Source organism: Pristiophorus japonicus, chromosome 19 (assembly GCF_044704955.1).
Source record: "Pristiophorus japonicus isolate sPriJap1 chromosome 19, sPriJap1.hap1, whole genome shotgun sequence".
NCBI lineage: Eukaryota > Metazoa > Chordata > Chondrichthyes > Pristiophoridae > Pristiophorus > Pristiophorus japonicus.
This window is the reverse complement of record NC_091995.1, coordinates 93,317,543-93,342,922: the sequence shown is the minus strand read 5'-3', so window position 1 is coordinate 93,342,922 and position 25,380 is coordinate 93,317,543. Positions and strand designations below refer to the sequence as shown.

The following is a 25,380-nucleotide window of genomic DNA, read 5'->3' as shown; positions in this document are numbered from 1 at the left end:
TGCCCCTCCGACAGTGCGGCGCTCCCTCAGTACTGCCCCTCCGACAGTGCGGCGCTCCCTCAGTACTGCCCCTCCGACAGTGCGGCGCTCCCTCAGCACTGCCCCTCCGACAGTGCAGGGCTCCCTCAGTATTGCCCCTCCGACAGTGCGGCGCTCCCTCAGCACTGCCCCTCCGACAGTGCGGCGCTCCCTCAGTACTGCCCCTCCGACAGTGCGGCGCTCCCTCAGTACTGCCCCTCCGACAGTGCGGCGCTCCCTCAGCACTGCCCCTCCGACAGTGCGGCGCTCCCTCAGTACTGCCCCTCCGACAGTGCAGCGCTCCCTCAGCACTGCCCCTCCGACAGTGCGGCGCTCCCTCAGCACTGCCCCTCCGACAGTGCGGCGCTCCCTCAGTACTGCCCCTCCGACAGTGCGGCGCTCCCTCAGTACTGCCCCTCCGACAGTGCGGCGCTCCCTCAGCACTGCCCCTCCGACAGTGCAGGGCTCCCTCAGTATTGCCCCTCCGACAGTGCGGCGCTCCCTCAGCACTGCCCCTCCGACAGTGCGGCGCTCCCTCAGTACTGCCCCTCCGACAGTGCGGCGCTCCCTCAGTACTGCCCCTCCGACAGTGCGGCGCTCCCTCAGTATCGCCCCTCCGACAGTGCGGCGCTCCCTCAGTACTGCCCCTCCGACAGTGCGGCGCTCCCTCAGTACTGCCCCTCCGACAGTGCGGCGCTCCCTCAGTACCGCCCCTCCGACAGTGCGCCACTCCCTCAGTACTGCCCCTCCGACAGTGCGGCGCTCCCTCAGCACTGCCCCTCCGACAGTGCGGCGCTCCCTCAGCACTGCACTGGGAGAGTCAGCCTAGATTTTTGTGCTGAAGTCTCTGGAGTGAGACTTGAACCCACAACCTTCTAACTCAGAGGAGAGAGAGTGCTGCCCACTGAGCCCTAAATTGACTTGGCGTGTGATAATCTGAAGGGACAATCTCAATTTTTTTCCCCCAAGATTTGGAGAGAACTCCTACTTTGCAACGAGAGAGAAATAAACGGGGCTTTCCGTTGTGGGAGTGGAGCAGAGGGCAGTGCCAGCGAGGGGCTGAGAGTCAATGAGAGACGCACTCTCCTGGGGGTGGCTGAAGAGACGAAAGAGTTCAGGAGGAACTCACTGAAAGTAACAATTCATAGCTAAACAGGAAGCTGCTCACCTCGGTCTGGACCATCAGCATCCGCTTCTGCCTCATTCTATGCACAATCCCGTGAACATCGATCACGCACTCGTCTCGTAGCTGTTGGAGCAGATAATCCAGGGCGATTAAGGTGCCCGTACGGCCTACTCCCGCACTGCAATTAGACAGAGATTGGGTGAGGGTGGCGAACACAAACAGGGCTGGACAGGGTAAGAGCAGGCAGGATGTGTCCCTTTAATTCCCAGCTCCCACTCTGACCCCTCTGTCCTCGGCCTCCTACACTGTTCTAAGCTCGAGGAACAGCACCTCATCTTTCGTTTAGGCCCTTTACAGCCTTCTGGACTCAACATCGAGTTCAACAATTTCAGACCTCTGCCCATTTTGGGCTCCCTTCCCCCCACTCCCCAACGATCATAACGTTTTTTTTTCTCTTTGTCTCCAATGGCAGCTGGTCATTATCCTGCCATTCACACCCGATCGAGACTAACCTTTTTCTAACTCCACTCATTACCATTTCAATTTGGCCCATCATCCCTGTTATGTCTTTAGGTGCTCTGATAATGACTCCACGAGGCAATGTGTTGCACTTGACCTGTAGTGACCTTAGTTCATTTAATATAACTCTAGAGTGAGGATCACACCTGGTGGCCTGCCTTTTATACTAGGCCTGGCACACCTGTACAGGTAACCTACAAGTCTCCCACTGCAGTGCCCTCTGGTGGCACACCTTAGTGACCATACAGCGAGTGTACACATTTCCCACAGTAGTGCCCTCTGGTGGCACATCATATGTAATAGTACAAGCAGTAAACATGTCTGGATACATGCCAATCCCTTTTGTCTCTCTAATCTCTCCTGTCTTCCACCCTATCACAGACCTTCCCTTTTGTTCTTTCCTCCTCTCTCCCTCTCACTGCTCCTTAAGAATCGGTTCATTTTGAACATTCGCAGGTTCTGACGATGGGTCACCGACCCGAAATGTTAACTCTGTTTCTCCCTCCACAGACGCTGCCTGACCCGCTGAGAAAAACATTCTCTGTTTTTATTTCAGGTTCCAGCATCCGCGGTATTTTGCTTTTGTACTGTCACACTGCCTGGGGAGTCTAGAACTAGGGGTCACAGTCTCAGGATAAGGGGTCGGCCATTTAGGACTGAGATGAGGAGAAATTTCTTCACTCAGAGGGTGGCGAATCTTTGGAATTCTCTACTCCAGAGAGCTGCGGAGGCTCAGTCTTTGAGTATATTCAAGGCTGAGATCGATAGATTTTTGAATATTAAGGGAATCGAGGGATATGGGGACAGTGCAGGAAAGTGGAGTTGAGGTCAAAGATTAGCCATGATCTCATTGAATGGCGGAGCAGGCTCGAGGGGCCGAATGGCCGACTCCTGCTCCTATTTCTTATGTTCTTAAACACAATAGACAGGCTTTGCTCTCTTTCATGCTTCCTGGCAACAGTCTGTCGGAAAGAATTCGGAGCAACTTTTATGTCCACTTCTGTTCATTGATCCAGCTCCCTCACACTGTCACTCAGTAACCCCTCTCCCCCAGCACCCTGTGTTACTGACTGTATCTCTACTGATATTAATCCAGCTCCCTCACACTGTCACTCAGTAACCCCTCTCCCCCAGCGCCGTGTTACTGACTGTATCTCTACTGATGTTAATCCAGCTCCCTCACACTGTCACTCAGTAACCCCTTTCTCCCAGCGCCACGGAGGTCAGAGTGGAGCAGGTCGGGAGCAGTGAGGCCCATAAAAGGGCGTGGCCGTCGGAGGAGGCCAGCTGGTGCTGGTGCAGAAGGTAAACAAAGAAGTAAAAAGAAATTGATGTGTGACGTCACAGCCAAGCGGGTAAGTGGTGGATTGGCGAGTATTTAATCTTTTTCTTTTTCTTTTAGTTTCTTTATCAGTAAGAAACCTTTGGCATTGTTGCCAAATTAAGTTAATTTAAAGGTTAAATTATGGCAGGAAAACCCAGACCCATGTCAGGTTCCTCCTGTGCTATGTGGGAAATCAAGAACGCTTCCCGTGTCCCTGACTACTATGTGTGCGGGAAGTGTGTCCAGCTGCAGCTCCTGACAGACTGCATTGCGGCACTGGAACATAACATAAGAACATAACAGAAGAATTAGGAACAGGAGTAGGCCATCTAGCCCCTCGAGCCTGCTCCGCCATTCAATAAGATCATGGCTGATCTGGCCGTGGACTCAGCTCCACTTACCCGCCCGCTCCCCAGAACCCTTAGTTTCCTTATTGGTTAAAAATCTATCTATCTGTGACATTCAATGAGCTAGCCGCAACTGCTTCCTTGGGCAGAGAATTCCACAGATTCACAACCCTCTGGGAGAAGAAATTCCTTCTCAACTCGGTTTTAAATTGGCTCTCCCGTATTTTGAGGTTGTGCCCCCTAGTTCTAGTCTCCCCGACCAGTGGAAACAACCTCTCTGCCTCTATCTTGTCTATCCCTTTCATGGTTTTAAATGTTTCTATAAGATCACCCCTCATCCTTCTGAACTCCAACGAGTAAAGAACAAGTCTACTCAATCTATCATCATAAGGTAATCCCCTCATCTCCTGAATCAGCCTAGTGAATAGCCCTCCAAGGCTAGTATATCCTTCCTTAAGTAAGGTGACCAAAACTGCACGCAGATTCTAGGTGCAGCCTTACCAATACCCTATACAGTTGCAGCAGGACCTCCCTGCTTTTGTACTCCATCCCTCTCGCAATGACGGCCAACATTCCATTCGCCTTCCTGATTTCCTGCTGCATCTGCAAACTAACTTTTTGGGATTCATGCTCAAGGACCCCCAGGTCTCTCTGCACCTCAGCATGTTGTAATTTCTCCCCATTCAAATAATATTCCCTTTTACTGTTTTTTTTCCCCAAGGTGAATGACCTCACACTTTCCGACATTGTATTCCATCTGCCAAACCTTAGCCCATTCACTTAACCTATCCAAATCTCTTTGCAGCCTCTCTGTGTCCTCGACACAACCCACTTTCCCACTAATCTTTGTGTCATCTGCAAATTTTGTTACACTACACTCTGTCCCCTCTTCCAGGTCATCTATGTATATTGTAAACAGTTGTGGTCCTAGTACCAATCCCTGTGGCACACCACTAACCACCGATTTCCAACACGAAAAGGACCCATTTATCCCAACTCTCTGCTTTCTGTTCGCCAGCCAATTCTCTATCCATGCTAATACATTTACTCTGACTCCGCGTACCTTTATCTTCTGCAGTAACCTTTTGTGTGGCACCTTATTGAATGCCTTTTGGAAATCTAAATACACCACATCCATCGGTACACCTCTATCCACCATGCTCGTTATATCCTCAAAGAATTCCAGTAAATTAGTTAAACATGATTTCCCCTTCATGAATCCATGCTATGTCTGCTTGATTGCACTATTCCTATCTAGATGTCCCACTATTTCTTCCTTAATGATAGTTTCAAGCATTTTCCCCACTGCAGATGTTAAACCAACCGGCCTATAGTTACCTGCCTTTTGTCTGCCCCCTTTTTTAAACAGAGGCGTTGCATTAGCTGCTTTCCAATCCGTTGGTACCTCCCCAGAGTCCAGAGAATTTTGGTAGATTATAACGAATGCATCTGCTATAACTTCCGCCATCTCTTTTACTAACCTGGGATGCATTTCATCAGGACCAGGGGACTTGTCTACCTTGAGTCTCATTAGCCTGTCTATCACTACGCCCCTAGTGATTGTGATTGTCTCAAGGTCCTCCCTTCCCACATTCCTGTGACCAGCAATTTTTGGCATGGTTTTTGTGTCTTCCACTGTGAAGACCGAAGCAAAATAATTGTTTAACGTCTCAGCCATTTCCACATTTCCCATTATTAAATCCCTCTTCTCATCTTCTAAGGAACCAACATTTACTTTAGTCACTCTTTTCCGTTTTATATATCTGTAAAAGCTTTTACTATCTTATGTTTTGCGCAAGTTTACCTTCGTAATCTATCTTTCCTTTCTTTATTGCTTTTTTAGTCATTCTTTGCTGTTGTTTAAAATTTCCCAATCCTCTAGTTTCCCACTAACCTTGGCCACCTTATACGCATTGGTCTTTGATTTGATACTCTCCTTTATTTCCTTGGTTATCCACGGCTGGTTATCCTTTCTCTTACCGCCCTTCTTTTTCACTGGAATATATTTTTGTTGAGCACTATGAAAGAGCTCCTTAAAAGTCCTCCACTGTTCCTCAATTGTGCCACCGTTTAGTCTGTGTTCCCAGTCTACTTTAGCCAACTCTGCCCTCATCCCACAGTAGTCCCCTTTGTTTAAGCATAGTACGCTCGTTTCTGACACAACTTCCTCACCCTCAATCTGTATTACAAATTCAACCATACTGTGATCACTCATTCCGAGAGGATCTTTTTCTAGGAGATCGTTTATTTTTCCTGTCTCATTACACAGGACCAGATCTAAGATAGCTTGCTCCCTTGTAGGTTCTGTAACACATTCTTCTAAGAAACAATCCCGTATGCATTCTATGAATTCCTCCTCAAGGCTACCCCGTGCGATTTGAGTTGACTAATCAATATGTAGGTTAAAATCCCCCATGACTATTGCCGTTCCTTTTTCACATGCCTCCATTATTCCCTTGATTATTGCCCGCCCCACTGTGAAGTTATTATTTGGGGCCCATAAACTACGCCCACCAGTGACTTTTTCCCCTTACTATCTCTAATCTTCACCCACAATGATTCAACATTTTGTTCATTAGAGCCAATATCGTCTCTCACAACTGCCCTGATATCATCCTTTATTAACAGAGCTACCCCACCTCCTTTCTCTTCTTGTCTATCTTTCTGAATCGTCAGATACCCCTGTATATTTAATTCCCAGTCTTGACCACCCTGCAACCATGTTTCTGTAATAGCCACCAAATCATACCCATTTGTAATGATTTGTGCCGTCAGCTCATTTACTTTATTTCGAATGCTGCGTGCATTTAGGTAGAGTATTTTAATCCTTGTTTTTAAACCATGATTTTTAGTTTTGTCCCCTCCTGCAACCCCTTTATATTCAGTGGCCCTTTTTGTTTTTTGCCTTGGGTGTCTCTGCCCTCCACTTTTACTCATCTCCTTTCTGTCTTTTGCTTTTGTCTCCTTTTTATTTCCCTCTGTCTTCCTGCATTGGTTCCCTTCCCTCGACCCTATTAGTTTAACTCCTCCCCAACAGCACTAGCAAACACTCCCCCTAGGACATTGGTTCCGGTCCTGCCCAGGTGCAGACCGTCCGGTTTGTACTGGTACCACCTCCCCCAGAACCGGTTCCAATGCCCCAGGAATTTGAATCCCTCCCTGCTGCACCACTGCTCAAGCCACGTATTCATCTGCGCTATCCTGCGATTCCTTTAGCTTCTGTCCCCATTTTATTTCCCTCTGTCTCCCTGCATAGATTCCCATTCCCCTGCCATATTAGTTTAACATCTCCCTAACAGCACTAGCAAACACTCCCCCTAGGACATCGGTTCCGGTCCTGCCCAGGTGCAGACTGTCCGATTTCCATTCCCTAGCTGGCTGTGGACTCTTCACCTGCGGTAAGACCAACTCGCTACATGTGCTACTCACGTCATTCTCAGCATCGTGGATGCTCCAGAGTGAATCCACCCTCAGCTCCAATTCCGCAACGCGGTCCATCAGGAGCTGGAGGCAGATACACTTCCCGCACACGTAGTCGTCAGGGACACCGGAACTGGAGCTGTGCATGGATTCACTGTAGAGCATCCGCAATGCTGAGGATGTCGTGAATAGCATGTTTAGTGAGTTGGTCACACCGCAGTTAAGGTTACACAGGCAAATAGGGAATGGGTGACCATCAGGAAGAGCAGGGGAAGGAAGGTAGTGCAGGGGTCCCCTGCGATCATCTCCCTCCAAAACAGATACACCACCTTGGGTACTGTTGGGGGAGATGACTCATCAGGGGAGGGCAGCAGCAGCCAAGTTCATGGCACCATGGGTGGCTCTGCTGCACAGGAGGGCAGGGAAAAGAGTGGGAGAGCTATAATGGTAGAGGACTCTATTGTAAGGGGAATAGATAGACGTTTCTGCAACCGCAATCAAGACTCCAGGATGATATGTTGCCTCCCAGGTGCAAGGATCAAGGATGTCTCGGAGGGGTTGCAGGACAATTCTGAAGGGGGAGGGTGAACAGCCAGTTGTCGTGGTGCATATAGGTACCAACGATATAGGTAAAAAGTAGAATGAGGTCCTACAAGCTGAATTTAGGAAGCTTGGAGTTAACTTAAAAAGTAGGACCTCAAAGGTAGTAATCTCAGGATTGCTACCAGTGCCACGTGCTAGTCAGAGTAGAAACAGCAGGATAGTTAAGATGAATACGTGACTTTAGGAATGGTGCAAGAGGGAGGGATTCAAATTCCTAGGACATTGGAACTGATTCTGGGGGAAGTGGGACCGGTACAAATCGGACAGTCTGCACCTGGGCAGGACCGGAACCGATGTCCTAGGGGGAGTGTTTGCTAGTGCTGTTAGGGAGATGTTAAACTAATATGGCAGGGGAATGGGAATCTATGCAGGGAGACAGAGGGAAATAAAATGGGGACAGAAGCTAAAGGTAGAAAGGAGAAAAGGAAAGGTGGAGCGCAGAGAAATCAAAGGCAAAAATCAAGAAGGGCCACATTCCAACATCATTCTAAAAGGACAAAGAGTGTTAAAAAAAACAAGCCTGAAAGCTCTGTGTCTCAATGCGAGGAGCATTCGTAATAAGGTGGATGAATTAACTGCGCAGATAGCTGTTAACAGATATGATGTAATTGGGATTACGGAGACATGGCTCCAGAGTGACCAAGGCTGGGAACTCAACATCCAGGGGTATTCAACATTCAGGAACGATAGACAGAAAGGAAAAGGAGGTGGGGTAGCGTTGCTGGTTAAAGAGGAGATTAATGCAATAGTAAGGAAGGACATTAGCTTGGATGATGTGGAATCTGTATGGGTAAAGCTGTGGAATACCAAAGGGCAGAAAACGCTAGTGGGAGTTGTGTACAGATCACCAAACAGTGGTAGTGAGGTTGGGGATGGCATCAAACAGGAAATTAGGGATGTATGCAATAAAGGTACAGCAGTTATCATCATGGGTGACTTTAATCTACATATAGATTGGGCTAACCAAACTGGTAGCAATACGATGGAGGAGGATTTCCTGGAGTGCATAAGGGATGGTTTTCTAGACCAATATTTCGAGGAACCAACTGGAGAGCTGGCCATCCTCGGCTGGGTATTATGTAACGAGACAGGATTAATTAGCAATCTTGTTGTGAGAGGCCCCTTGGGGAAGAGTGACCATAATATGGTAGAATTCTTCATTAAGATGGAGAGTGACACAGTTAATTCAGAAACTAGGGTCCTGAACTTAAAGAAAGGTAACTTCGATGGTATGAGACGTGAATTGGCTAGGATAGACTGTCGAATGATACTTAAAGGTTTGATGGTGGATAGGCAATGGCAGACATTTAAAGATCACATGGATGAACTTCAGCAATTGTACATCCCTGTCTGGCGTAAAAATAAAACTAGGAAGGTGGCTCAACCGTGGCTGACAAGGGAAATTAAGAATAGTGTTAAATCCCAGGAAGAGGCATATAAAATTGGCCAGAAAAAGCAGCAAACCTGAGGACTGAGAAATTTGTAATACAGCAGAGGAGGACAAAGGGTTTAATTAGGAGGGGGAAAATAGAGTATAAGCTTGCAGGGAACATAAAAACTGACTGCAAAAGCTTCCACAGATATGCGAAGAGAAAAAGGTTAGTGAAGACAAATGTAGGTCCCTTGCAGTCAGAATCAGGTGAATTTATAATGGGGAAGAAATGGCAGACCAATTGAGCAAATACTTTGGTTATGTCTTCTCTACAGAAGACACAAATAACCTCCCAAAAATAATAGGGGACCGATGGTCTAATGAGAAGGAGAAACTGAAGGAAATCCTTATTAGGCAGGAAATTTTGTTAGGGAAATTGATGGGATTGAAGGCCGATAAATCCCCAAGGCCTGATAGTCTGCATCCCAGAGTACTTAAAGAAGTGGCCCTAGAAATAGTGGATGCATTGGTGATAATTTTCCAACATTCTATAGACTCTGTATCAGTTCCTATGGATTGGAGGGTAGCGAATGTAACCCCACTTTTTAAAAAAGGAGGGAGAGAGAAAATAGGGAATTATAGACCGGTTAGCCTGACATTGGTAGTGGGGAAAATGTTGGAATCAATTATTAAATATGAAATAGCAGCGCATTTGGAAAGCTGTGACAGGATCGGTCCAAGTCAGCATGGATTTATGAAAGGGAAATCATGCTTGACGAATCTTCGAGAATTTTATGAGGATGTAACCAGTAGAATGGACAAGGGAGAACCAGTGGATATGGTATATTTGGACTTTCAAGAGACTTTTGACAAGGTCCCACACAAGAGATTAGTGTGCAAAATTAAAGCACATGCTATTGGGGGTAATGTATTGTCATGGATAGAGAACTGGTTGGCAGACAGGAAGCAAAGAGTAGGAATAAACGAGTCCTTTTCAGAATGGCAGGCAGTGACTAGTGGGGTACCGCAAGGTTCAGTGCTGGGACCCTAACTATTTACAATATACATTAATGATTTGGACGAAGGAATTGAATGTAATATCTCCAAGTTTGCAGATGACACTAAGCTGGGTGGCAGTATGAGCTGTGAGGAGAATGCTAAGAGGCTGCAGGATGACTTGGACAGGTTAGGTGAGTGGGCAAATGCATAGCAGATGCAGTATAATGTAGATAAATGTGAGGTTATCCACTTTGGTGGCAAAAACAGGAAGGCAGAATATTATCTGAATACTGACAGATTAGGAAAAGGGGAGGTGCAATGAGACTTGGGTGTCAATGGTACATCAGTCATTGAAAGTTGGCATGCAGGTACAGCAGGCGGTGAAGAAGGCAAATGGCATGTTGGCCTTCATAGCAAGAGGATTTGAGTATAGGAGCAAGGAGGTCTTACTGCAGTTGTACAGGGCCTTGGTGAGGCCTCACCTGGAATATTGTGTTCAGTTTTGGTCTCCTAATCTGAGGAAGGATATTCTTGCTATTGAGGGAGTGCAGCAAAGGTTCACCAGACTGATTCCCGGGATGGCAGGACTGACATATGAAGAAAGACTGGATCGACGAGGCTTATATTCACTGGAATTTAGAAGTATGAGAGGGGATCTCATAGCAACATATAAAATTCTGACGGGATTGGACAGGTTAGATGTAGGAAGAATGTTCCCGATGTTGGGGAAGTCCAGAACCAGGGGTGACATTCTAAGGATAAGGGGTAAGCCATTTAGGATCGAGATGAGGAGAAACTTCTTCCATCAGAATTGTGAACCTGTGGAATTCTCTACCACAGAAAGTTGTTGAGGCCAGTCCGTTGGATATATTCAAAAGGGAGTTAGATGTGGTCCTTACAGCGAAAGGGATCAAGAGGTATGGAGAGAAAGCAGGAATGGGGTACTGAAGTTGCATGATCAGCCATGATCATATTGAATGGTGGTGCAGGCTCGAAGGGCCGAATGGCCTACTCCTGCACCTATTTTCTATGTTTCTGTGTCACTGACTGTATCTCTACTGATGTTGCTCCAGCTCCCTCACAATGTCACTCAGTAACCCCTCTCCCCCAGCGCCCTGTGTTACTGACTGTATCTCTACCGATGTTAATCCAGCTCCCTCACACTGTCGGGTAACTACTAAGACCCATTGCACCATCGTTAATTTGCCACAGTCAGCTCCGACCCCTGGATCAGGCCTGGTGTGTTCAGCAGTTGCTCACTCCCAGTCACTTCACAAACCAGAGGCTTTGGTCGGCAGACAGACAGACAGGACCAGAGACACATCTCACCTGCAGTGTACAACCGGTGGGCCTACCGGATTCCTATTTAGGTGTTCCCGAATGAGGCACCGGAACTCGATCAGTTTCTCCGTGGTTTCGGGAACGCCGTGATCCGGCCAGGCCGTGAAGTGAAAATGGGAGACGGAGCGTGTCTCCGAGTGTCCAGCCTGTGCGGAGAAGGCAGAGTTCAGTCATGGTATCTTTCCCTTTAACGTTCCCTCCTCCTCTCCCCAAGTTGTTCCCTCCTGTCGCAGGCTGCTCCACAGGTACTCGCCGCCCTCCCTTACCTCACGCCAGCACCCATATCTCACATCAACCTGCAGAGACTTGAGCACGAATATTTAGCCTGACACTCGCAGTGCAGTGCTGAGGGAGTGCCACACTGTCGGAGGGGCAATACTGAGGGAGCGCCACACTGTCGGAGGGGCAATACTGAGGGAGCGCCGCACTGTCAGAGGGGCCGTACTGAGGGAGCGCCGCACTGTCAGAGGGGCCGTACTGAGGGAGCGCCGCACTGTCGGAGGGGCAGTACTGAGGGAGCGCCGCACTGTCGGAGGGACAGTACTGAGGGTGCGCCGTACTGTCGGAGGGGCAGTACTGACGGAGCGCCGCACTGTCGGAGGGGAAGTACTGAGGGAGCGCCGCACTGTCAGAGGTGCCGTATTTCGGATGAGACGTTAAACCGAGGTCCCGCCTTTTCTCTCAGGTGGATGTTAAAGAGCCCATGGCCACTATTTCAAGGCGAGCAGGTGAGTTCTCCCCGGTGTCCTGGGGCCAATAGTGGAACCAGAGAATGTGACCCGAGCTGGAAGCAGGGGTTAGTTCAAAACGAATCTGCGGAAACAGTGGCTGGAATTTACCCAGAGAAAAACGGGCAGGTTGGGAGCGTGGGGGCTGTCAAATGATTAAAAATGTGAATCCCGGCCCAATCCCGCCTCCAAGCTGCGGTTCTCCCGGAGGCGGGATGAGGGGGGGGGGGGGCGGGAAAACAACAGGCTCACAGCGGGCACTCCCTCAATGTTCCGTGGTTCAGAAGCCTTTGTGTTTTTAGCTTTTTGTGGACGGGATTGGTGAAACCCGGCAGTTAGACCGCGGCAGAGACTGCTGGACCTAGGGCGGTAAGTGGCTTTGTATCTACCTCCTGGATCCAGGGTCCTGACCTTACCCTCCCCCCGCGATCGGAGAACCCCCACACCCACCCCAGGCCTCCGATCGCAATCCCCGCCCCCCCACCACCCCAGGCCTCCCTGCCCAACGATGCTATTGACGAGGCAGGGCACGATACTCTGGACCCCCACCTCCCCGATCCCGCATCGCCACCTCCCCCCCCGATCCCTCATCGTCCCTCCCCCCCCCGATCCCTCATCGCCACCTCCCCCCCCGATCCCTCATCGTCCCTCCCCCCCCCGATCCCGCATCGCCACCTCCCCCCCCGATCCCTCATCGTCCCTCCCCCCCCCGATCCCGCATCGCCACCTCCCCCCCCGATCCCTCATCGTCCCTCCCCCCCCGATCCCTGATCGCCACCTCCCCCGATCCCTGATCGTCCCTCCCCCCCCGATCCCTGATCGTCCCTCCCCCCCCGATCCCTGATCGCCCCCCCCCCCGATCCCTGATCGTCCCTCCCCCCCCGATCCCTGATCGTCCCTCCCCCCCCCGATCCCTGATCGTCCCTCCCCCCCCCGATCCCTCATCGCCACCTCCCCCCCCGATCCCTGATCGTCCCTCCCCCCCCGATCCCTGATCGTCCCTCCCCCCCCGATCCCTGATCGTCCCTCCCCCCCCGATCCCTGATCGTCCCTCCCCCCCCGATCCCTGATCGTCCCTCCCCCCCCCGATCCCTGATCGTCCCTCCCCCCCCCGATCCCTCATCGCCACCTCCCCCCCCGATCCCTGATCGTCCCTCCCCCCCCGATCCCTGATCGTCCCTCCCCCCCCGATCCCTGATCGTCCCTCCCCCCCCGATCCCTGATCGTCCCTCCCCCCCCCGATCCCTCATCGCCACCTCCCCCCCCGATCCCTGATCGTCCCTCCCCCCCCGATCCCTGATCGTCCCCCCCCCCCGATCCCTGATCGTCCCTCCCCCCCCGATCCCTGATCGTCCCTCCCCCCCCGATCCCTGATCGTCCCTCCCCCCGATCCCTGATCGTCCCTCCCCCCCGATCCCTGATCGTCCCCCCCCCCCGATCCCTGATCGTCCCCCCCCCCCCGATCCCTGATCGTCCCTCCCCCCCCGATCCCTGATCGTCCCTCCCCCCCCGATCCCTGATCGTCCCCCCCCCCCGATCCCTGATCGTCCCTCCCCCCCCGATCCCTGATCGTCCCTCTCCCCCCGATCCCTGATCGCCACCTCTCCCCCCGATCCCTGATTGCCGCCTCCCCGATCTGCCCCCCCGATTCCTGATCGTCCCTTCCCCCCCCCATCTCTGATTCCCCCCCACCCCCGATCTGATCATCGCCCCCCCCCCGATCTCTGATTGACCCTCCACCTTGCGAACCCTGATCGACCCCCCCCTCCCACCCGTGAACCCTCATTCCCCTCCCGGAATCCCTGCTTGCCTGCCGATTCCCGACCTCCCCGATCCATGACCACTCCCCCCCGCCCCCCCCACCGATCCTCTCACCCTGCCCCCTTCCTGATTGCCTCCTCCCTCCCGATCGCCGAGCGCCCCTCCTCCTGCCCCCTCCCTCCCCTATGGCCTCCAAGGCTCTCCACCACTCGGGGCTATCCTCGCCTGGTTCCATGTCCGGGTCTGTTGCAGCCCGTTGATGGAGATTGATCACTGTGATTGGTCAACAACTCCATTATCGTGGGACCGCCCAGCTCCCGGGATAGACCTGGGTAGTTTCACATCAACTGATTCTTATGATCCAAAATAAATGGCCTCGCACCCCTTTGATTCTGAAGTCTCTGAGAGTCCACTCAGGGAAGACGACGGTCGAGGTGATGGTCACGGTGATGTCACCGTAGGTATGGGGCGAGTCGTCCAGTGGCCAATATATTTCACACTTGACCTGGAACCGAAGAAAAACACGTTGGAGACGGCCCTCAAACCAATACCATGCATCAATATTGCGGCGCACAAGACCGCTGGTCTGTGGAGCGGGAGGATGAGGAATCGTTTGTGGGATCCTCCACACACCGAACCCCTGATACTAACAGGGACTAAGAGGGAGCCTTCGACTAATAAGAACATAAGAAATAGGAGCAGGAGTCGGCCATTCGGCCCCTCGAGCCTGCTCCGCCATTCAATGAGATCATGGCTGATCTTCGACCTCAACTCCTCTTTCCTGCCCGGTCCCCATATCCCTTGATTCCCTTAATATCCAAAAATCTATCGATCTCTGTCTTGAATATACTCAACGACTGAGCCAACACAGCCCTCTGAGGTAGAGAATTCCAAAGATTCACCACCCTCTGAGTGAAGAAATTTCTCCTCATCTCAGTCCTAAATGGTCGACCCCTTATCCTGAGACTGTGACCCCTGGTTCTAGACTCCCCAGCCCGGGGGAAACATCCTCCCTGCATCTACCCTGTCAATCCCTGTAAGCATTGTGTATGTTTCAATGGGCTTGGACCGAGCATTGAGCACATGTTGCATAGAAACATAGAAAGTAGGTGCAGGAGTAGGCCATTCGGCCCTTCGAGCCTGCACCACCATTCAATAAGATCATGGCTGATCATGCAACTTCAGTACCTCATCCCTGCTTTCTCTCCATACCCCTTGATCCTTTTAGCCGTAAGGGCCACATCTAGCTCCCTTTTGAATATATCTAACGAACTGGCCTCAACAACTCTCTGCAGTAGGGAATTCCACAGGTTCACAATTCTCTGAGTGAAGAAGTTTCTCCTCATCTCGGTCTTAAATGGCTTACCCCTTATCCTTCGACTGTGACCCCTGGTTCTGGACTTCCCCAACATCGGGAATATTCTTCCTGCATCTAACCTGTCCAATCCCGTTGAGTGCCTTCCTCCAGTATGTGAGCTGGAGGAGCCTTGGCGGAGCCCAGCTATACCAGCGACTGCTCTCCAATTCAACTCGGGTCCAATGTCAACTACAGCACTGTTCAAAAGCGAGCTGTGCTCAACCCCGCCCTGTGACACTCGCTGTTTAACACCTCAGGGTCGAGACTTCCATTCTCGTGAGCTGGGGCAGATTCAACCCCAGGCCCCAGAGGTGAAAGGTCAGAGTTCTAATCCCTGCACTATCTTGTTTTTTTATTATTCATTCACGGGATGTGGGCAAAGGCCAGCATTTATTGCCCATCCCTGATTGCCCCTCAAGAAGGTGGTGGTGAGCCGCCTTCTTGAACCGCTGCAGTCCATCTTGTAGCAGTTTGGTACAACGGAGTGTCTCGCTGGGCCATTTCAGAGGGGCAGTTAAGAGTCAACCACATTGCTGTGGATCTGGAGTCAGATATCGGCCAGACCGGGTAAGGGCGGCAGATTTCCTTCCCTAATGGGACATTAGTGAACCAGATGGGTTTTTACGACAATCCGGTAGTTTCATGGTCACCGTTACTGATACTGGCTTTTAATTTCCAATTTATTTAATCTCCCGTGGTAGGATTTGAACTCACGTCCCTCGTATCATTCTATCCAGTCCTCAGGATTCCCAGTCCAGTAATATAACCACTGTGCTGGAGCGCTGGGTTAGTTTTGCGACTTTTGCCCGGTTCAAATTAAAAATTAGAGACTCACCCTATTTAGCTCCACGCAGTTTGTTAGCATCACGATGACCGCAGATTCCTGCTCCCAAACCATTCGCCAGAAATCAGTTACTGTGTCCGGCAGGGGCCCCTGAGCAGCGATGAACTCCCTGTCGGACTTGTAACCCTGCCAGGAAACAACAGCAGTGAAAAGCCTAAAGAGGTGCCCTCAGAATAGAAAGAACAAGCACTAGGGTTTATTGCTCGAGGGATAGAATTGAAAAGTAGGGAAGTTAGGCTAAACCTGTATCAAACCTTGGGTAGACCACACTTGGAGCACTGCGTACAGTTCTGGTCGGCATATTATCAAAAGGATATAGTGTCAGCTGTGGCTCACTCTTTCATCTCTGAGTCAGAAGGTCGTGGTTTCGAGTCCCATCCAGAGAATTGAGACAAAATACAGGCAGACACTCCCAGTGCAGTGCTGAGGGAGCGCCGCACTGTCAGGGGCAGTACTGAGGGAGCGCCGCACTGTCGGAGGGGCAGTACTGAGGGAGCGCCGCACTGTCGGAGGGGTAGTGCTGAGGGAGCGCTGCACCATCGGAGGGGCAGTGCTGAGGGAGCGCCGCACTGTCGGAGGGGCAGTGCTGAGGGAGCGGCGCACTGTCGGAGGGGCAGTGCTGAGGGAGCGCCACACCATCAGAGGGGCAGTGCTGAGGGAGTGCTGCACTGTCGAGGAGGCAGTTCTGAGGGAGCGCCGCACCGTCGGAGGGGCAGTACTGCACTGTTGGAGGAGCTGGGGGGAGAGAGAGAGGGAGACTAGGGTTGGAGGGGGAGAGGTAGGGGTGGAGGTGGAGGCGAGGATCGGAGGAGAGAGAGGGAACTCAGGGAAGACGGATCACGTTCTTCCAACCCACTACAAGGGACATCGTTGGAGTGGATGACATCCAGTAGTCACCACACTGTCACTATTCACTTCATACCCAATAAACCTGTTAACAATCCGTACACAATGCCCCATCTATTGGGGGGGGGGGGGCAGCGGGGGATGCACTTGGACTGGGGTAAGGCACTTTGGCCGGCCCTTGCTGTCTTCTGGGGAGCTCTGTCCTCTGTCGCTTCAGGAAGTCAAAGTGGATCGAGTTACAATTTGCAAAGTCAGTGAGACCTTGGGATGGGCGGTTCCAGTGAAACCTCAGGGTGTGGCTTATCCTCCAAGGGGACCAATCATAGACAAAGGGTGGAGCATGGTGACTATTTTTGCAGTACAAATAAGCGTGTCCTTAAACCGAGGCCCCGTCTGCTCTCTGAGGTGGACGTAAAAGATCCCACGGCCACTATTTCAAAGAAGAGCAGGGGAGTTCTCCCTGGTGTCCTGGGGCCAATATTTATCCCTCAATCAACATCACTAAAGCAGATTATCTGGGTCATTATCACAGTGTTGTTTGTGGGAGCTTGCTGTGCGCAAATTGGCTGCCGCGTTTCCCACATTACAACAGTGACTACACTTCAAAAAATGTACTTCATTGGCTGTAAAGCGCTTTGGGACATCCCAAGGTTGTGCAATGTGCTATATAGAATCACAGAACGGTTACAGCACAGAAGGAGGCCATTCGGCCCATCGAGCCCGTGCCGGCTCTCTGCAAGAGCACCTCAGCCAGTCCCATTCCCCCCGCCCTTTCCCCGTAGCCCTGCTAATTATTTTTCCTTCAGGTACATAAATTCTCTATTGGGTTTAGTAACAAGTCTTTTAAATTCACAGTAAGTTGTCTGATATCTTGCCGATGTGAGTGTTTGGGGTGGGGGTTGCCATGGTTACAGAAGCAGGCCCAAACAAAAGCCTTTCCAAACCCTAATGACGTAACACTCACAGGCATGTAATTTGCATTGATGTAATCCGAAGTGTTGCTCTCTGGCTGAGGGCTGAGTTTGACTCTGGACACGTCATCTGAAAGAAGTAAGCGGGAGAAAATAATGTAAATGAACGGAGCGGCCAACGTAGCCAGCCAGCAGGTAGCAGTCTCCCTGCGTAACCCGGCAACCACAACACGCTTCAGGCCCAGCCTGACTCCCGCTCATGTTAATCTGCCGTGTTTTACACACTTATGACAAAGACAACAGGTCCAACGAGTCCGTCCCATTTGGCTGTGCTGCAACCAACCAGCATGTTCCCTCAACCCCACCCCCTATCCCTCGCTACCAACACCCACCACTCACGCAGCCTTGTCATAGAAAATAAACATAGAAAATAGGTGCAGGAGTAGGCCATTCGGCCCTTCGAGCCTAGCAGGGGCAAAAAAGACAGGTTTTTAAGAAGGACGCGATCGCTGCCAACGGACCGGAAGTATTTACGCAGTTCTGGTGTTTACTTTTTGTTTGTTGTCGTCGGACTTCCCAAAATGAAGAATAAACAAAAGAAATAGGAGCAGGAGTCGGCCATTCGGCCCCTCGAACCTGCTCCGCCATCTATAGGATCATGACTGATCTGATCTTGGTCTCAACTCCACTTCCCCGCCCGCTCCCCATAACCCTGGACTCCCTTATCACTCAAAAATCTATCTATCTCCACCTTAAATATATTCAATGACCCAGCCTCCACAGCTCCCTGGGGCAGAGAATTCCACAGATTTTCAACCCTCAGAAGAAATTCCTCCTCATCTTAACGGGCGACCCCTTATTCTGAGACTATACCCCCTGGTTTTAGATTCCCCCACGAGGGGAAACATCCTCTCAGCATTGTTAACAATCCGCACACAATGCCTCATATATTGGGTGCAGTCTTGCGCTGGGGTAAGGGTCTTCAGCTGGTGGAGGGATGCACTTGCGCTGGGGTAAGGGACTTTGGCTAGAACTTGGTGGCTTTTGGGGAGATCTATCCTCTGTGGCTTCCGAAGTCAAAATGGATCGAATTACAAATTGGAAATTCACTCAGATCTTGGTTGGCCGGTTCCAGTTACACATTCCAGAGGAACTTCAGGGTGTGGCTTATCCCCCAAGGGGACCAATCAGTAATAGGTCTGGAGAGCCAATCAGAGAAACGGCTGCTTTTTAGTTAGTACAAATAGACGCATCCTTTATTAAAAAAAAACACCCAGGCCAATGTGAAGGAGGGAAAATTCTGGGGAATTCCTCTCTGACTCCCCGAAGGTGAGCGAAAGACACGATGCAGGAGGTGACGATGATGGCAAGGTACATTACCCAACATCCTGTCGGCCTTCTGTACACTGCAGTGCCGACTTGCAGCAGGAACGACTCCAGCTCCCTTGTGCAGTCAATGCACAGCACAAACTAGCAGCCCATTCCCAAGGTCAATAATCCTCTCGCTCGATACCGGACGCAGCTTATACATGCCTCCCCTCGTTCCCCTTAATTTATCGAATTCAAATCATCTGTCTCCATACAGACAGATGATTTGAAACTGTGAGGTTACCCACTTTGGGAGGGAGAGTAGAAAAGCAACTCATGGGGTTGTGGGTAATATATTAGCATGGATAGACGATTGGCTATCGAACAGAAAACAGAGAGTCGGGATAAATGGTTCATTCTCGGGTTGGCAATCAGTAACTAGTGGAGTGCCACAGTGATCATTGCTGGATCCTCAACTATTTACAATCTATACTAATGACTTGGATGAAGGGACCGAGTGTAATGTTGCCAAATTTGCTGACGATACAAAGATGGGTGGGAAAGCAAATTGTGAGGAGAACATTGGAGTTCTTTGAGCATGTAGCGAACAGGGTGGATAAAGGGGAACCAGTGGATGTGGTGTATTTGGACTTCCAGAAGGCATTTGACAAGGTGCCACATAAAACGTTACTGTACAAGATAAAAGTTCACAGGGTTGAGGGTAATATATTAGCATGGATAGAGGATTGGTTAACTAACAGAGAACAGAGAGTCGGGATAAATGGTTCATTCTCTGGTTGGCAACCAGTAACTAGTGGGGTGCCGCAGGGATCAGTGCTGGGACCCCAACTATTTACAATCTATATTAACGACTTGGAAGAAGGGACTGAGTGTATTGTAGCCAAGTTTGGTGACGATACAAAGATGGGAGGAAAAGCAATATGTGAGGAGGACACAAAAAATCTGCAAAAAGACATAGACAGGCTAAGTGAGTGGGCAAACATTTGGCAGATTGGAGTATACTGTTGGAAAGTGTGAGGTCATGCACTTTTGCAAAAAAAAAATCAAAGAGCAAGTTATTACTTAAATGGAGAAAGATTGCAAAGTGCCGCAGTACAGCGGGACCTGGGGGTACTTGTGCATGAAACACAAAAGGATAGTATGCAGGTACAGCAAGTGATCAGGAAGGCCAATGGAATCTTGGCCTTTATTGCAAAGGGGATGGAGTATAAAAGCAGGGAAATCTTACTACAGCTGTATAAGGTATTGGTGAGGCCACACCTGGAATACTGCGTGCAGTTTTGGTTTCCATATTTACGAAAGGATATACTTGCTATGGAGGCAGTTCAGAGAAGGTTCACTCGGTTGATCCCGGGGATGAGGGGGTTGACTTATGAGGAAAGGTTGAGTAGGTTGGGCCTTTACTCATTGGAATTCAGAAGAATGAGAGGTGATCTTATCAAAACGTATAAGGTTATGAGGGGGCTTGACAAGGTGGATGCAGAGATGATGGGGGAGACTAGAACTAGGGAGCACGATCTTAGAACAAGGGGCCGCCCATTTAAAACAAAGGTGAGGAGAAATTTCTTCTCTGAGGGTTGTAAATCTGGTGAATTCGCTGCCTCAGAGAGCTGTGGAAGCTGGGACATTGAATATATTTAAGACGGAGACAGACAGATTTTTGAGCGATAAGGGAATAAAGGGTTACGGGATGCGGGCGGGGAAGTGGAGCTGAGTCCATGATCGGATCAGCCATGATCTTATTGAATGAAGGAGTAGGCTCGAGGGGCCGTATGGCCTACTCCTGTTCCTATTTCTTATGTTCTTAATCTGCAAAGTGATATAGATAGGCTATGTGAGTGGGCAAAAATTTGGCAGATGGAGTATAATGTGGGAAAATGTGAGATTATCCACTTTGACTGGAAGAATAGAAGATCAAAATATCATTTAAATGAAGAAAGACTACAGACTGCTGCGGTAGAGAGAGATCTGGGGGTTCTCGTACATGCAACACAAAAAGTTAGTATGCAGGTACAGCAAGTAATTAGGAAGGCAAATGGAATGTTAGCTGTCATGTCTTTAAGTGTCATTGTAACCCATGTATAAACTGACTTAAGTTGTACACTGAGAACATTGACCACTAGGTAGTGAACTTGTGGGAGACACTCCTAACCTGGACTTTCAGGTATAAAAGGGGAAGCTCCACCCACCTTCAAGACTTCAGTGCTGAAATAAAAGTTACTGGTCACAGAGTGACCTTCTCTCAAGCATGGGCCTCATGTGCATTTGTACTGTATAGTAAGGGCGTATCATTAGCCTTTATTGCAAGGGGGATGGAGTATAAAAGTCCTGCTACAACTGTACAGGGTATTGGTGAGGCCACATCTAGAGTACTGCATACAGTTTTGGTCTCCTTTTTTAAGGAGGAATATACTTGCATTGGAGGCAGTTCAGAGAAGGTTCACTCGGTTGATTCCTGAGATGAGGGCGTTGACTTTTGAAGAAAGGTTGAGCAGGTTGGACCTATACTGATTATAGTTTAGAAGAATGAGAGGTGATCTTATTGAAACATACAAGATTCTGAGAGGGCTTGACAGGGTAGATGCCGAGAGGATGTTTCCCCTCGTGGGGGAATCTAGAACTAGGGGACATCGTTTCAGAATAAGGGTTCGCCCCATTTAAGATGGAGATGAGGAGGAATTTATTCTCAGAGGGTGGTGAATCTGTGGAATTCTCTGTCCGAGAGCTGTGGAGGCTGGGTCATTGAATATATTTAAGGTGGAGATAGACAGATTTTTGACCGGTAAGGGTGTCAAGGGTTATGGGGAGCGGGCGGGGAAGTGGAGTTGAGGCCAACATCAGATCAGCCATGATCTTATTGAATGGCGGAGCAGGCTCGAGGGGCCGAATGGCCGACTCCTGCTCCTATTTCTTATGTTCTTATGGAGTGCTTCTGGGGCGGAGGGAGGAAACTAGTGGAAGGAAAAAAAGCACAGTGCTCCAGATTTACATGGGCAATGCCAGAGAGTTGCTTACATGGTAAGACGTTAGTGTATCGATTCTTTCTCTTGTTGTCCACAAGCAGAGCGGCATCCTTTGCCTGGTGTGTCCCCACGTTGATCAAACTCTGCAGTTCATCAATAGGAGAGGGATCGTTGGTCAGTCTGTGTCACAAGAATCTACGTCGACTGCGCACCCTAAGCATTGCTATAACTCCACTCCCTCCACCACCGGCGCACCGTGGCTGCAGTGTGTACCATCTACAAGATGCACTGCAGCAACGCACCAAGGCTTCTTCGGCAGCACCTCCCAAACCCGCCAGCTCTACCGCCTAGATGGACAAGGGCAGCAGGTGCATGGGAACACCACCACCTCCACGTTCCCCTCCCAGTCACACACCATCATCATCGGTGGTCCCTCGAACGAGGATGACTTGCTTCCACGAGTTCACAGATGTTTAAGTGAAAGACCCCATGTTCCAGTCTTGAACTCCAATTGAGGGGGTGGAAGATGCCTGTGCGTGGATTTTTTTAACGTGTGGTGACCGTTGCACACCAGCCACCACACGGGCTCAACAGAGCTAGGTCTTGGTCCAGTGGCAAGGGTTAACCAGGACGACTGGAGACCAGTTCTGCTGCACGGACCTAGTGCACACACATATCGCAGTGTAGGCTGACCCGTGCTGCCCCTGGGCCCTTGCCTATCCTGGGCCCCGCACACTCATTCGCTGCACTTTCGGCCACGCGCCATCCTGACTTGGAAATATATCGGCCGTTTCTTCATCGTCGCTGGGGTCAAAATCCTGGAACTCCCTCTATAACAGCACTGTGGGAGCACCTTCACCACACGGACTGCAGCGGTTCAGGGATGGGCAATAAATGCTGGCCTTGCCAGCAACGCCCACATCCCAGGAACGAATAAAAGAAAACTCCGCCCGAACCTTCCTGGGAGGATGACCCCAGCAGTGTGTGCTTCCCACACCCGTGCCACACGTGAGACCCGCCAGTGTTGGGAACAGATTGCAACACAGGGAGCGCAGTAAGTACCAAGTGTGAACATTTCAGTAACCAGTACAGATGCCGTTCCCCTGCCTCATTCCGTACCTGGTATTCCTCAGCGAAGCCAAAGTCCGTGTCAGCGTGCTTGTGCCGAAAGTACTCCTCGTATTCACTCAGAGGAACAGACCTAGTGAACAAAACAGAGCAAGAGAGTCAGCTGCTTAATAGAGACACCCTTAATGGGAACCTTTGCTGCTAAAGAGGGCCACCTGGTACCAAGTGGCTCAGTTGGAGTGTCACACACACACACACACACATAGTTCCAGGTCTGATCTCTGCTCTGCGCCAAGTTCAACTGATGTCAGCCAGAGAGGCAATTGGGACACTCAGGGGGCTAAATTGGGCTCCCATGCACCTCCCGTTAGTGCCCCCAGGTGGCGCTAATGGGGCAAAAATGAGTTAACGCCTGGGCGCGGCACTGCTAACAACCGGTTGTACGCTGGGGGAAGGGCCGAGGAAGTTCTCAAGATCAATAAAAAGGTCCCTGCTTCCCACGGGATCTGGGTGAGCAGGGGAGGTTTACAGTCCTGACTGCAGCACGGCGCCAAAAGCGAAGGGAGTTGATTATCAGCTGCAGGTTCATACCTTTAAAGCACTTCAGGAGAACACGAGGGGGGTAGTGGGGCCAGGGGGGGAATCATCAAAATCATCAGGAATAGAAAAAAGTTCCACTTACTTCACCCTCATAGGAATGGGGGTCATCGCTGAAAATTCTGAATCTGCATCTTTCCTGGAACTAAATGGAAAAGTTATAAGAAAAATATATATATTGCCGAGCATCTGATAGGATCACAGTTTAACCATTTACGGATCAGCCTGTGAAGCCTTTCACTCTCCCAACCTCACCATCTCCCATTGCTCCTGACTCCCAGGCCAGGCACACCTTCATCTACCCATGAGAATATTGGATGGAAAGTAAAGCTCCCTCTACACTGTCCCATCAAACACTCCCAGGGCAGGTACAGCACGGGGTTAGATACAGAGTAAAGCTCCCTCTACACTGTCCCATCAAACACTCCCAGGGCAGATACAGCATGGGGTTAGATACAGAGTAAAGCTCCCTCTACACTGTCCCATCAAACACTCCCAGGGCAGGTACAGGGGGTTAGATACAGAGTAAAGCTCCCTCTACACTGTCCCATCAAACACTCCCAGGGCAGATACAGCATGGGGTTAGATACAGAGTAAAGCTCCCTCTACACTGTCCCATCAAACACTCCCAGGGCAGGTACAGCACAGGTTAGATACAGAGTAAAGCTCCCTCTCTCCTATTCACTGTATTTATGAACGACTTAGAAGATGGCATAGAAAGTCATATATCCAAATTTGCTGATGACATAAAGATCGGCTTTGTCCGCAGTGTGTTTGGAAACACGTTACTCAGGGATATTGACAGATTAATTAAATGGGCAATACTCTGGCAAATGAATCTCAGTGTAAGCAAATGTGAGGTCATCCACTTTGGACCTAAAACGGATTGAACATGGTGCTTTCTAAATGGCGAAAGGCTAAAAACAGGGGGGGTCCAAAGAGACCTGGGGGTCCAGGTACAGAAAATAATCAAAAAGGCTCATGGAACGCTGGCCTTTGTATCGAGAGGACTATAATACAAGGGGGTAGAAGTTATGCTGCAGCTGTACAAAGCCCTGGTTAGACCACACCTGGAGCACTGTGAGCAGTTCTGGGTACCACACCTTAGGGAGGATATATTGACCGTGGAGGGAGTGCAGCGTAGGTTTATCAAAATGATACCCGGACTCCAAGGGTTAAATTACGAAGAGAGATTACACAAATTAGGGTCGTCTTTCGCAGAATTTAGAAGGTTAAGACATGATCTGATTGAGGTTTTCAGGATATTAAAGGGAAATATGTAGGGTAGATCAAGAGAAACTATTCCCGCTGGTTGGGGAGTCTAGGACTAGGGGGCATAGTCTAAAAATTAGAGCCAGACCTTTCAGGGGTGAAATTAGGAAACACTTCTACACTAAACTTTAATCAGGGGGCACTCGGCTTTATTGTTTAATTAAAATAGTTGTAGAGCTGTTGAGTTGTGAGTGGCTTAGCCAGTCACGTGATGTTCACAAGACTCAATAAAACCCCAGCCAGTTGGGTTCGGGGGGTCCACGATGGGGCAGGTGGTTGTGAGCCTGGTGGATGAACTGGTAATGTGTAGTGTGATTGTTAAACCTTTCACTAATAAACCAACTAATTCTTAATCGCAATGCGTTGCTATGAATTCTGAAACAAAGAACCCATGAAGCAGATACATAACAGCGTTGACTCCCCAGCCAGTGCCCATTGAGCAGCGACACTTACCTCCACGGAATGTATTTTTTGATGATGAAAAACAGCAAGAGACCAATAAGGATCAGACCCAGGAATGAGCCAACCACCGCTCCAATGATAATGGCTGCACATAACAGAAATGGACAGTCAGCCCAACAAACGCAGCCAGCAATTGTTGATAAGATAAGTACCGACGAGGAAGACCAATCAGC

General features: G+C 50.1%; 1 protein-coding gene across 1 annotated transcript in view; it reads right to left on the bottom strand.

The window, feature by feature from the left end:
• ptprh (protein tyrosine phosphatase receptor type H) overlaps window positions 1–25,380 on the bottom strand; it is a 108,036-nt gene that overhangs the window by 5,132 nt on the left and 77,524 nt on the right. The window contains exons 14-22 of the mRNA XM_070861830.1: window positions 25,199–25,292; window positions 23,559–23,618; window positions 22,928–23,009; window positions 21,861–21,951; window positions 17,570–17,646; window positions 15,751–15,885; window positions 13,941–14,063; window positions 11,058–11,215; window positions 1,187–1,322 (exon numbers count right to left, since the gene is read on the bottom strand). Coding sequence (XP_070717931.1) covers window positions 1,187–1,322; window positions 11,058–11,215; window positions 13,941–14,063; window positions 15,751–15,885; window positions 17,570–17,646; window positions 21,861–21,951; window positions 22,928–23,009; window positions 23,559–23,618; window positions 25,199–25,292 — 956 coding nt within the window. The remainder of the gene's footprint in view (window positions 1–1,186; window positions 1,323–11,057; window positions 11,216–13,940; window positions 14,064–15,750; window positions 15,886–17,569; window positions 17,647–21,860; window positions 21,952–22,927; window positions 23,010–23,558; window positions 23,619–25,198; window positions 25,293–25,380) is intronic.